This window comes from Augochlora pura, chromosome 10, assembly GCF_028453695.1.
Source record: "Augochlora pura isolate Apur16 chromosome 10, APUR_v2.2.1, whole genome shotgun sequence".
NCBI lineage: Eukaryota > Metazoa > Arthropoda > Insecta > Hymenoptera > Halictidae > Augochlora > Augochlora pura.
In genome coordinates this window covers 943,658-956,421 of record NC_135781.1, presented here as the reverse complement: position 1 = coordinate 956,421, position 12,764 = coordinate 943,658, and the positions used below count along the sequence as shown (strand labels likewise).

Below are 12,764 nucleotides of genomic sequence, written 5' to 3'. Positions count from 1 at the left end.
TAAAAGCGCGGGTGTCGAGGAAATAGTCGCCGGGTGTTTTAGCGCCGTTTCCTCGGCGGTCGTTCCTCGGGGGACTGCGGTCGATTTACCTTTTGGTCGATTGTCAGGACGTTCACCGAGAATTAATCAAGCGACGGGCGCAGCCGTGTTGGCCGCTCTATCCGGGACCAGTGTGCACAGGGGGAGAGCCTTTTGGTCCTCTCCTTTTGGCCCCCCGCGGAAAACTTGTTTCTCGCGCGACGATTTTCTTTCCCCCCGCGACGTCTGCCGGGATCCGCGTGAAATCGGCTCTGCTCGGGCGATCTCCAACACCGAACGAACGACGTTCGACACGTTGCAGGCAGAAGGCCGTTTTACACTGACCCCCTGCCACTGGAACTTCTACGTATAACCATCGTCAAACGTCCTGCCACGGTTGCCATGTTGCGTTGCGCTACGTTCCCTTGTGTGTCTGTCCTCCGCGTGTGTGCCGCCCGTGTTCGCGCGCCTTCTTACGCCGATGTGTGCGAGCCAACGGCGTCGACTATAGTCTGCTCGACGAGACGGTACCACGTAGCGTGCTCGCGCGACGACTACACGGTTCCCCCCTTATGTGTGTGGGTGTGTGTGTTTGTGTGCACTGTGCACGCGATCCGACAAAAAACCATCCGAAACGCTTTCCGGGAAATCTACCAGGCGCTATGGAATTTCTACGCGGACGACTCGCTACACAATTGTTACGTCGATAGCGCGACGGTGGATCCGAGCTTGGGTCACGTGGGACTGGTCTAGGGAGGATCATGGACCCGGAGGACAGAGTGCAAGAGTACTTGACTTGTAAGGCGAATCGATTTTTGTATATTCTGTCTATTTTATCCTATTTATTTTAGTATGTTTATTTTATTCTGTGCGGTGGAATTTTTTGGGGAATTTTCACTGATTTCTCACCCCTTTATTTTATTTTATTTGGTTAGGTTTAACATTTTTTTTTGGGGGGAAATCTATAGACGATATTTGTTGTTTAAGGTTGATTTATTCTGTTATATATGAACCGTTCTTCTTCTATATGAACCGTTCCTAGAATAACCGGGCGCATGAAATTGAACGGAAAAAAGGCACGTCGACGTTGATACCTGAGAAAATAATCGAGGAGCTAATAAATCCGAGCCGATTGTGCGAACCGTCGCCGATAATGGCTCGCGGTCGTGGCGCAATCGATTCTCGGAGGCCTATTACCGCGGACTCGCCGTTCCAGGAAAAATGCCGTCGTTTTGACGAAAACCGTCGCGCGGACGGCTCTTCGATAATCAGCGAATTCAGCTGTTTGCGGGCCCCGTTCGCGCACAATTAGATAACTCAGGGCGACGTCACCGGATCCCAAAACGCGGGAGGAAAAAGGCGAGAGAGAAGCGTTTGGCTACGCGATTAGGATGATTTATAGCAAATCGTCGCGAGAGGCGTCGTCACGGTTCTCGCGCGATCGTTTCGAAGCGCGTAATGACATCTCGCACGTCTGTGAGACCAATTCGTTCGCAACGTTTTTTAAACGCACCGTCTTATCGGCCGAACGATTAGACGATGTTCCCCTCGCATGCTGAAGCTGGGATCTCCAACGTTTTACCGATCTCTCCGTGAATTATTTTAATATTTTTTTAATATTAGTAAATTTGATAAAAATGATTTTGAAACGCGGCATGATACACGTTACATGAACCACTCTGTATAATGTACACATATATATCTGTGTACGCGATACCGCGTTAGTATTAAAAAGCGGACGCTTACACAAACACAGACACGCGGTTTCGCTGTAATCGAAAATACGAACAGAGAATCCGGGAAAAAAGTAATGACTCGGTTGCGAACCTCCGAACAAATATAGATTTTCGCGTATTAATATGCATCGACTTTATTCCGGCCGAATCAATTATTCACGCCTATTCCCCCGCCCTTTTTTTAAACAAACAAACGCCTGGCTATTACACGGAACGAATCCACCAAGAAAAACGCTCTTTTTTTTTTTGTCGCAACGCTGCTGTTCCCAGCGGTGATAGTTACGTTGTAGCCCTCCTTTGAAAACAGTAATTTTTAATTGCTGTTGGCCGACGTTGTTTATTCAACAATCGCGATTCCGCGACTGTTTCTTTCGCGCGCGGAATGCGCGACACTTGCAACATGCAGTACCGTGACTCGGTGGATTTTGTGCTCTTTCCTGAAGGAATTCAGACTAAAAATACAACAAAGTTAATAAATGTAACAGAGACTTAATAATAAATTAGGAATATTTATGAATTAATCAATGTAATATGTGATAATAATAATAAAATTTTCTTTACTGTTAGAGAAAGAGGAAAAGTGAGAGAGAGAGAGAGAGGATAGTAATTATAAAATTACAATTATTAATGTTACTAATAACTAAAACATAGTATGGACAAATACAGCAATTATTATTATCCAGCGTGAGGTGGACGGAACAAAGTCAACTGAACAAGTCTCGCGACGGAAACACGAATTTCGTATTTATCCGAATATAATTTCTATTAATTCTTTTATTTTTCGAATTTAAAATCGAAGAGTCAACATAAAAAACCGAAGAAACCGTAAAGGAAGGATCGTGTATGCAACACATAAGACTAAAAGGAAAAAAGACATTAAGGCGTCGTCGCGAGACACCGCGCGACCGTGGCATCCCATATTATCGCGGATCGCTGCGAGGCACGCTTACGTAAAATTCCGTGGCGCGCACAGGCAGCTGCGTGGATCCGGTTACGTAAAGACGGAGGAGAATTCGATCGCTTGGTCTCCGTCGAAAACGTCGTCCCCCGGAACACCGCGATGCGTCGATTATTTCTCGACCGTGCGTTCGAATCGGTAAAAAAGCATCGCGCGCGGCGCGTCTAGCAAACCGCGAATTCCGTGGAACGTGGCGCCGTCGACACGGTTTGTAATTAAATGTAAAGCCCCGTGTACCACGGCGAGTTACAGGGGTACAACAACGGCGAGTTACAAGAGTACTATGGCGAGTTACAGGAGTACAACAGCGGCGCGCACGTGTTGCCATCGTGACAACGCCGGCGAAAAAGGCGGTTTTCGGCGACCAGATTGCGGATAACGCGACCAAATAAAACGGACCGAAACGGGGCGAGGCGGGGCGAGGCGGGGAAAAAACGGAGAAATGGAAGGCGAGGTGGGAAAAAAAGGAGAATCGTTAATCCAAACGCCGTTATCGCGATGAAATATTCAGCGGCGTCGGCGGGAGCGCCGCGCGGTGTGCAATAACGCTTGATCCGCGGACAAAATGCAGGGGAACTTTTTGGAGCAACAAATATCAGCTGTGCTACTCGCAGAAACCTCGGCGTAAGTCTCGGCATGAGGTCGCCGGGTATTCCCTGACCCGGTGTATCTAAATCCGCATTTAATTGGATGGGCAATTTTCGGTAATTAAATGGAATAATTATGGCTGGTACACTGGCGAGTTTACGTGAAATATCTTGCAAAATATACTTGAAAAGATTGGTGAATATAGTTGTTATATGTATATTATAGTAATGACATTTTTTAATTTTAATATTTTTTATTTTAACAGTAGAAAGAAATAGATTTTCAATTTATATATAAAACTTTCTCTTTTGATGCGTTCTTAAGCCTGAGACAAGATAGTTGAGACATCTACTTCACATTAGTCGAAAACAGCTGACCGATTATGTTAAATAAATAAAGAAATGTTAGTAAAAATTGTCACGCAGATTTTATGAATCTTTAAAATATCTTCATGAATAAATCAAACATAAAACTATGATATGAAATATAAAATTAAATTACAGATATAAAATTAAGTTACAGATATTGTCGTATTAGTTTCGAAATATCTCAATTATTAACAGAGGAAACGTTGTATCATCTGACTCATGCATCCAACAAATTAATTTAAATGAAATTAATTATTCATTCCGCACAAAGTTGCGACACGCGGCCGCTTTGGCCAAACGTAACCTTAGTTCCGCGACGCGACCGCGTGTCGGCGCTAGTAGTCGACCTCCCCCCACTCGCCGCATCTTTCTCGGCACGTGACCCGAGCGCCGACGACGTCACGGTCTAACCTTTACTGTGGCAACACTGGTTGCATCCTTGCTACCGAATGCCGGCTCGGGAAAGCCTCGTACTTGTCGCGGGATTTCACGGAGCGAATAAAAATGAGGATCGCGCGTCGTTTGGAAACGCTCTTTTTCCAACCTGTCGCGATTCTCATTTCCTGGGCCACGTCCACGCTAATTCTGCGCCGAGGGAAAGCGGAAAACTGATCAAAGCCTGTGCGCTACGCGCGGCCGTTGCCGGCGTCATCCCCGTGAAAAGTTAAGACCCACCCCTCCGTCCGGAATATGTGTTTCATTTATCACGTCGCCGGCTGCCCCGCGTTTAACCCGATTCCCCGCAGATTGCCTACGGAGAATGGAGTTTCAACTTACTAAATCACCGGGCAGCGCCGGGGCTTTTCTTTCGGAAGCGGCTTTTCACCGATAAAATCGACCGAAAACGGACCACCACCACCACCCCCGCCTCCACGTTTTCCTCGAAATAATTCAAGCCGCTTCTAAGCGCGGGATCATTATTTTTAGGCAGCCGATATCGTTATCTCGAAATAACTCGCGAAATGCCCCGAATGGCCGCCGCCGCATCCTTCCCGAATTTATGGCGTCCGCGCGCGCCGCGAACCGATTTCCGGCTCGCCGGATCCCCTTTCCGGTTGAAACGCTCGATCTCGCGCGCCTCGCAATCCACGTCTTTTTATCGACAATTTATTTTCGCGAACGTCCCGGCACGATGAACAGTTACCCTCGCTTAGTGTAATAGCAAGCGCTCCCTTTATTGATAGTCTTATTCGATTGTCCTCCGCGCGCCAGGATGCCTTATCTGGAAGGACTCCGGCATAAGCGCTCACGCGTCGTGGTATTAGCAGTCATTGCCGCGGAGACCGTTTCTCCTTTATTAACTTCGCGGCTCCCGCAGCGAACACATTGTTCGAGCCGAGTCGCCGATTACCGGGTTAAGACGCCGGTGTATAGTCGTATTCTCGTAATGGTGGTTTCGTAGGGCTGGCAAATCGATGTCGTTATAAATAAACGAACGAACTCTCTCTCTCTCTCTCTCTCTCTCTCTCTCTCTCTCTCTCTCTCTCTCTTTTATCTAAGCGATATTCTTGCTGGATAAACGCGCAAGCGAAATGTCAGCCGTTTTGCATAAATGTTGCGTTAACCTACTGAGATCCCGAATTGGAGATTATAATAATCGTAGCGATAAAGATTAAAGGCTATAATAATAAAGTTTAATAATATTAGCAGACTGCAATAGACTATACATATAGAATAATAAACTATGAGAAGAATAAAGATTATAGAACATTATAATAATAATTAAAAATTACAATATATTATTGTAATAATGATGACAAAAGGAAGTTAGAAAAAAGAAAAGAAAGGAAAAAAAAATTAGGGAAGAGGTAGAACACTGTTTCACTAATTTTTATTTGACATTAAAAAGTTCTATTACTACGAAAAGACAACGTCCAATTATCTCCAAAAATGAATTGTCCCTCGAATCAACCGTTCTCCTCTGAAAATTTCCTCGGAAAATTTCCGCCAAAAATCTCTTCTGGAACGTCGAACAACGCGATTCGTTCAGAGATTCGTCGAAACGATTTCGAGGGGTGGCCGCCGCGCCACTTTCAATAACCAAAATCTGTTCGACCGGTCCGGTCTTTCGTCGCAGATGCCCGAATCTCGCGAGATCTTCTGCCGCGGGCGTCCGAGTAATTTGCATACGATTAATCTTGATCAGCGGCGGCTCCCTCGGAGGCTCGTCCCCGTCGTCGAACCGGGTTAAACGGCGAATACCTACCGGGGCCCCATGATGGATCGTTTAGGCGGCCTGTGCGCGCAGGTTACCGCCAGGTGAAATCCACCTGCGCGGATCGATCTAATTAGAGATACGCGGCGCCTTCAGCCCAGAATCCTGCCCAGGATCTTCCGAATCCTAGAGCAGCGCGCGGCTTCCTACGCGAACTAGGATCGGCGTTCTCAGGGAAATAAGTGATGCCAGGAGTGGGGACAGTCGACGCATGCGCCGGGAGTCGCGTACAATGTCGTGGGACGTCTACGGGGCGAACATTGCAATTTTGAACTGTAATAAGATGCTAGCTGTACTTTCTATTGTGATCTTAGTTTAATTTTTACGGAGTTTTCCTTTTTGGTCTGCTCGTCTTAAAGACGCACTTCTTTTTAATTACTCATTATTTTTATTTATTTTAGTATTATTTTTCTTTCTTTCTACGTTGAAGATAAATACCGAAATATTGAATATTGAACCTTGAATACTGAATATTTAACATTGAATATTGACGATAGAATATTGGATATTAAGTACTGAAATATCGAACCCTGAATCTTGACCAACGAATAACAAAATTTCCGAGATCCATATACCATACACAGCGCTCCGACAGATCGTCGGCGAATCCACGTGTCAGCTCCAACCCGAGCTGACTTCCAACAAGGTGCGCCAGGTCGAAATTAGACGCGCGAGTGTCCGCGTGCGCGCGGTCGCGAGCGGATCGAACCGGTTTCCGGGAGACATGCCCGGGGTGCAATCGGGTCGAGACTCCGTCGAAGAGTCGTCGTGGACGCGGTTGGTTTTTCGAGCAGCCTTGCCAAGTCATGCGATCGAGATCCGATGAATCGAGGGGGTTGGCGGAGCGGAAGGGAGCGAGAGAGAAAGAGAGAGAGAGAGAGAGAGAGAGAGAGAGAGAGAGAGAGGCGGCGATTAAAATGGATCGTTATAGTCGTGCGGCGCAGGATTCGTTAAAGAGGGATTGAATTAGATGGCCGGCTCGGCTCGGCTCGGCTCGGCTCGGCAGATCTATTCAACGGCGGAGTGATGGATAGTCGAGCGCGTTCGCGTTGAAGCCACCTCGAGACACATTCCCCGGGATTGATCTAATTAGACAATCCTCCCCTATCAGTCGGACGCGGCCATCGCCTCCCGGCCACCCCCTCCTCCGGCCCGATTCAATCGGTCTCCGCGGATTCCGACGGGGAAACCGACGACGCTGCACGACATTCCGTCGGACGCGGGATCCGGAAGACGTGCCCTAATCACGCGAAACCATTTACCTGGATCAGCTACGATCGGTTTCTTAGCGCACCGGACACGATCGGATGCCGCTTTAGTTTCCTTTGATAGTTTCGCAATTATTTTTAAAAATGGAGCTTCGTGTTCCTTTATTACACTAGTCCTATTCAGTTCTCGTCATTCTCTGTATTGACACTTCGACGTCCGGTGGCTCCACGGTGGTGCCACGCGAAAAATACCGGCTAAGTGCAGATTGGCTCCACGTTGGTGCCACGCGAAAACTTAACGAAAACCAATATCGCGTTTTCTGTTCAACTGACAGTAAATTACAGACAATATTGTGAACATTTGGTCGGCAAGAAGTGAAATTACGTACGACACGAAGAAATCTAGAGTAGACGTGCGGACGGCATAGTGTTAAAATACTGAAGAATTTATTGTGGATTTATTGCGTAGGTGTTTAATATAAAAAAAAATCATTGATTTAACAGATACTCTAATTCTATTAATGCATAGCGTCAGCGCTTACCTATCTATAATAATTTCCATAATAATTATCTATAATAATCTCTTCAAAAATATGACCTTTAGCCCGAACAGAAAAATTTACTCGGTTTCTAAACAATGTTTAAAACATTCAAATATCGAAAATTCGCAAGAGTTAAAAATGCCTGATAATTCAGAATGTTTCGTGTAATCCAGAGAATTATCGCGTCGACCGAACTAAGAACGAGAGCAGTACCTCGATGCGGGGCCATGCCATCCACGGATTAAATTCCGAGCATTATCAATCTCCCGAGCAGTTTAAATCTAGCTAGCTTCCGCGGGATCTCGGTGATCTTGACAGATCACGAGACAGCATAACCGTTCCGCGATATAGTGGAACCCGCGCGCTTGTCTTATTTCATTCTCCCTTTATCGAGCGGTGGTCTGCTCGTTACAGGATTATCAGCTGCTCTATACATTAATAAATACGTATGATAATATATGATATTTATAATAGTATTTATAACAATATACAATACATATATATATATTAGAGAAACGAATTTGGTTGAATTATTTCAATAATCCCAACGTCTGACATAAAAGATATTATATATTAAAAGAATTTCTCTGACATTAAAAATGAAATATTTAGAAACAATTAATCGATTGATATAAATTATTACAATTACGGGTATGGTATTTATACGGTGTATATTATAATTATTATTACAGTCGTTCAATATTTTTCCATGTTAACAACGTAATCCGGGTGTTCACGCGACGTACACCCGGCAATGTTCGGGCAGGGTTTCCAGCTCGACCTCGTCGATGTCGTCGAATCGGTTATCCTTCACGTACAGCTCCCACAAATTGTTCGCGGTGGACCTCAACGATATATCGGCGAACCTTGCGAACCGATTGGAATTCAAATCCAAACGTTCGAGTTTGCTCAAGCCCGACATCCAGTTGAGGGGCAGACTTTCCAGCCGATTGTACGACAAATCGAGTTCCTTCAGCAACGGCAGCATCGCGAACGTCGCGGCGCTTATCTCCTCGATCCGATTGTCCCTGAGAGCAAGTATCTCCAGGGAGCTTGACCCCAAGTTCTGAACCCGACGAATTCCATTCGAGCTTAGCGACAGCTTCTTCAAATTGGTTAAACCGCCGACGTCCGACAGTTCCTCGATCATGTTCCCTTTCAATATCAATGTTTGTAAGGTGTGTCTGTGATACAACAAATTCGCCGGCACATACTCCAGATGATTGTCAGAGAGATCCAGCAACTCCAACGAGAGTTGGTCGTTCCGGAGGAAATGATTTAACGTCGGGCTTTTCAGACCGCAATTCCTTAACGACAACACTAACACGTTGCTGACGTTCAGCGGAAGACGCCCGCTGAACGGATTATTGTCCAGGTACAGGGACAACAGGTATCCAGCCTCGTGCAGGTTCACGTCGTGAAGGTGATTCCCTTCCAAATGAAGGTGTTCCAACGAAAGCGGCAACCGTGAAACGAAATCGTTGTCTATGATGGTGATGTTGTTTTCTTTCAAGTAAAGGTTCGACAGTCGCGGGAAGAGCTCGCCGTAATTATAGCTCAACACGTAGTCGCCGAACCCGTTGAGCTGGAGCTTCTCCATGCTCGGGAAATTGTCGTCGTATCTCCCCCAAGTCGACACGCGTCTTCCGTAGACCCAATGGTAAGATCGATCCAGGATCTGATGATCCATCATCAACGTTTTCAGATTCGGATGCTTGAAGTTGAACATCTCGTCCGGCGCGATTTTATTGAAAGCCACGTTCAAACATTCCAAATTCGGCGTGCAGTCGAACAAGTCCGTGGGAATTTTTGTGAATAAATTTTTTTCCATGTTGATGTTCTTAATGAAAGAACTATTAACGAAACATTTTTGAGGAATCTCGTCGAGTTTCAGAGCGGTTATATTTACGCCGTCGTTCGGCGGGCAACGGACGCTTGGTTCTCTGCTGCTGACGTGTTGCTCGATATTCAGTTTGTTGTTCGAATGAAAAACGATTTTACGGATACCCAGAACGCTGGGCACCACCAGCAACCATATCAGGAGTAGGAAATGCGTGGGAGCCATTTTGTAATACCTGGAACAGATGCACGATCGATGGATAATGTTTGAACTATTTTTTCGAACGATTCGAATAGTTTTCAAATGTTGGCGGAGCTAGCGAATCAAATTTTTTGTTTTTCACATTTTATTGATTGCAGTCGGTCGGCCGTAAATATTTTTATAGTTTTCACGACATTGAACGATATTTATTTTATCTCAATTGTATATGTTGTTCATTGCAAAAGGTATCTAATATCCAAAGTATTATGTTGTAATAGCTCAATAATAGGTAGCAAATTATTGGTTGCCGTGACAACCGATTCGCAGGTCGGTAAAGTGTTAATTTTCCTTTCTGATACGAAAATGTAAGGAGTCTTTTTATTTAACATTAACACAGTAAACAACAGCAGATCTTATAGTCTCAAAATAATTTTTATGCAAAGATTTAAAAAATTATGAAATAGCTTCGAGCGCAAAGGGTTAAAACTCTTTTCCTAAAAGGGTAGACCGAACGCAATTGTGGGACCGGTCGAAAATCGTGTAAAATTCGCTGCGTACCTTTTTTCCAGAAACGATGTTTTAAGACGTAGTACACGATGCCACGGTTTTCCAGCCTCGACTGTGGATCTTCTCGCGATCCCTTAGAATATTTATACATATTCCCTGGATCGACCGCGACAACGTTGCAACGCCGGCAACGACACCGAAGACACAACTACCCCGTTCAATGAAATTTTTGCGCGTGCCGCGACAATGATCGCTTTATGCCTGCGGAACGATCTCAAACAAGAAGTCCACTTTGCAAAATACCCGCGATCCATCGACGAATACTTTTCCGCGGAAATTCGCTCGACCGAATAGAGTGCTGTCATTGTGATTCATCGATAAATTAATTCGATGAAGTGTACCAGCGGCGAGCGTGAACGCAGCGAGGCTTCGAGAACGGTGCGACTTTTTCAAAGTTCCACTAAACGCGACTCGAACTTCTTCTTATATGATACAGAGAGACCGTCAATAAGTGACTATAGTACTTTCTTTATACTTTACTGTTATTGGGAATTATGAGAAAAGTTAAATTAGTAATATTATAGGAATAAGTGACCACGATTAAATTGGAAAAATTATTGGAATTAGTGGCTAAGATTAAATTGGAGAATTTATAGGAATAAGTGACTAAGATTAAATTGGAAAAAATATAAGAACAAGTGACTATAGCACTTTTTTTCAATTTTGCTGTTACTGGGAATCCTAAGAGAAATTAAATTGGAGAAATTGTAAGAATAAGTGACTATAGTACCTTCTTTAAATTTCACTGTTACTGGGAATTCTTCTTCTTATTATTATTATTATTCATATTTACTACTATTATTATATCTATTATTTTTATTATTACTGTTAGTCTCTTACAGTTACTTTCTGTCGTAGGAAAAAAAATTTAAAGATATATTACTTTAGTTTAATTTTGATTTCTACCCGACATAACCTAACAATTATCATATCGGATAAATAACCGCGGTCCGTCCGACCATAATTTTCATGCACGATGCTCGAAAGGTGAAAACAAGCTCGGATTGTTTTTTTACCGAAATCGAACGGCGAGCTGGATCAGCCAATTCCGACGAATTTCCGGCGGCGATAATTAAACTCGAATTGCTAGGGCGCCGGGGCGATCGGCCGGCAACAATCGTCATGTTAAATAACGCAACCGTGGCCACCGAAATGCATTATCTATTATGAACAGTCGTTATTAATAATTCAATATATATATACATCGATAATTCGAGAGAGGACGTCGATTGTTGGCGGAACGTCGCGCCGAAATAAAACGGGTGCGCGCGGGCGCGGGCGGCCATTCCGCGTCGCTGACACCGTTCTAATCACGGAACACCGCTAATGAATTGCTAAATAATCGCGGCGCATCCGGGCGCACCGCCGTTCGCGCAGTTATTGCGGAATTTCAGCCGCGCTAAACTTCCCCAACCCCCGACGACGAACCCTTTTTTCCGACAACTTCGCCGCGTCGAAAACCCGTCGGCAATTGTTTATAAGACCGAGTCCATTTATACTTAACCTCTTAGGCACGACGCGCCGTTATGGCGGCTTTCGGACAATATCTAGTGCTATACTCTTTTATTTAGTTTTATTAGCTATTTAGTTTTTTTAGTTTTATTAGTTTTATTAGTTTTATTAGTTTTATTAGTTTTATTAGTTTTATTAGTTATTAAAGTGAACGATTAACCCCTTGCCAGGAGCTCGAACGGCCGTCGCTTGCGGAGCCATATCATCGAGGCGCTCGACCAATTATTCGCATGTATCAGCGAAGTATCGGTGCGAGTCAGAAATGACTCTGGCACAGGAGCCGGTGCTGCAGTAGCCGGAGGGTTAATCTTTCAACTGCGGCGCGCCCCGTTAATAGTCGCACACAGTTTCGAACTAGTCCCGCGGAATAGACAAATTATCCGCGGTTCTTAACGACGCCGGACAGAATGATGGATCGATGGATCGGTGTGTTGTCGCCACGACTACGTGTCGTAACGATATCAATTTGCCATCAATTTGCGTGTAATCGATGCGAAGGGTGTGGGGGAGGGCGGAGGCGACGACGAGCAAGGCGCCGCGACGACGGGAAGCGTACGACCGGCATACCTCTCGCGAAGTTTCCGCGCCGCGCGGAGAAACATTTCGATGAATATTTATTCATCGAAAACTCTAGCCCAAGTATAGTCACTGCAACCGGTGATCCAACGATCGCCGAGACATATTCGGAAATTATTGAGGACTAAAAAAAATACCAATCGACGCAGCTTCGAAAGAGATCGTGATTCAAGGGGTTAAAAGTGATTATCAACGGGGATAAAAGACGCGTCGCAAGTCTGTCGAACGCGATCCATCGCCGTGGATATTCGCTGGGAGTGGGGTTCGTCCTCAATTTTGTTAAAATTCTGCGGGGAACCGAGGGTTCGGAGTTATCGGCGAGCGTTAACCAACGCCGGTGGAAGACCTGAATACAAGTAAGGCACGCTCGCGAAACTTCCGAACAACTGTTGTCATTCGCAGATGCGCGCATCGGCGCTGGTGACGGCGACGCTC

At 45.2% G+C, this 12,764-nt stretch overlaps 2 protein-coding genes across 2 annotated transcripts in view; both read right to left on the bottom strand.

The window, feature by feature from the left end:
- The window catches only part of Mdr49 (Multi drug resistance 49), a 136,984-nt gene extending 136,574 nt beyond the window's left edge, over positions 1-410 (bottom strand). The window contains exon 1 of the mRNA XM_078193617.1: positions 90-410. The gene's annotated coding sequence lies outside the window, so the exon portion shown is untranslated. The remainder of the gene's footprint in view (positions 1-89) is intronic.
- Positions 411-8,175: 7,765 nt separating this feature from the next.
- On the bottom strand, positions 8,176-10,301 carry LOC144475897 (podocan-like). The gene is made up of 2 exons (XM_078192297.1): positions 10,233-10,301; positions 8,176-9,708 (listed from the first exon to the last, which is right to left on the bottom strand). The coding sequence occupies exon 2, from the start codon at positions 9,696-9,698 to the stop codon at positions 8,367-8,369; it is 1,332 nt and encodes a 443-aa protein (XP_078048423.1). The 5' UTR covers positions 9,699-9,708; positions 10,233-10,301; the 3' UTR covers positions 8,176-8,366.
- Positions 10,302-12,764: the final 2,463 nt, after the last annotated feature.

What these genes read in the sequence shown, in the direction of transcription:
- LOC144475897 (XM_078192297.1), bottom strand. Translation starts at nt 9,698, where the DNA reads ATGGCTCCCACGCATTTCCTACTCCTGATATGGTTGCTGGTGGTGCCC.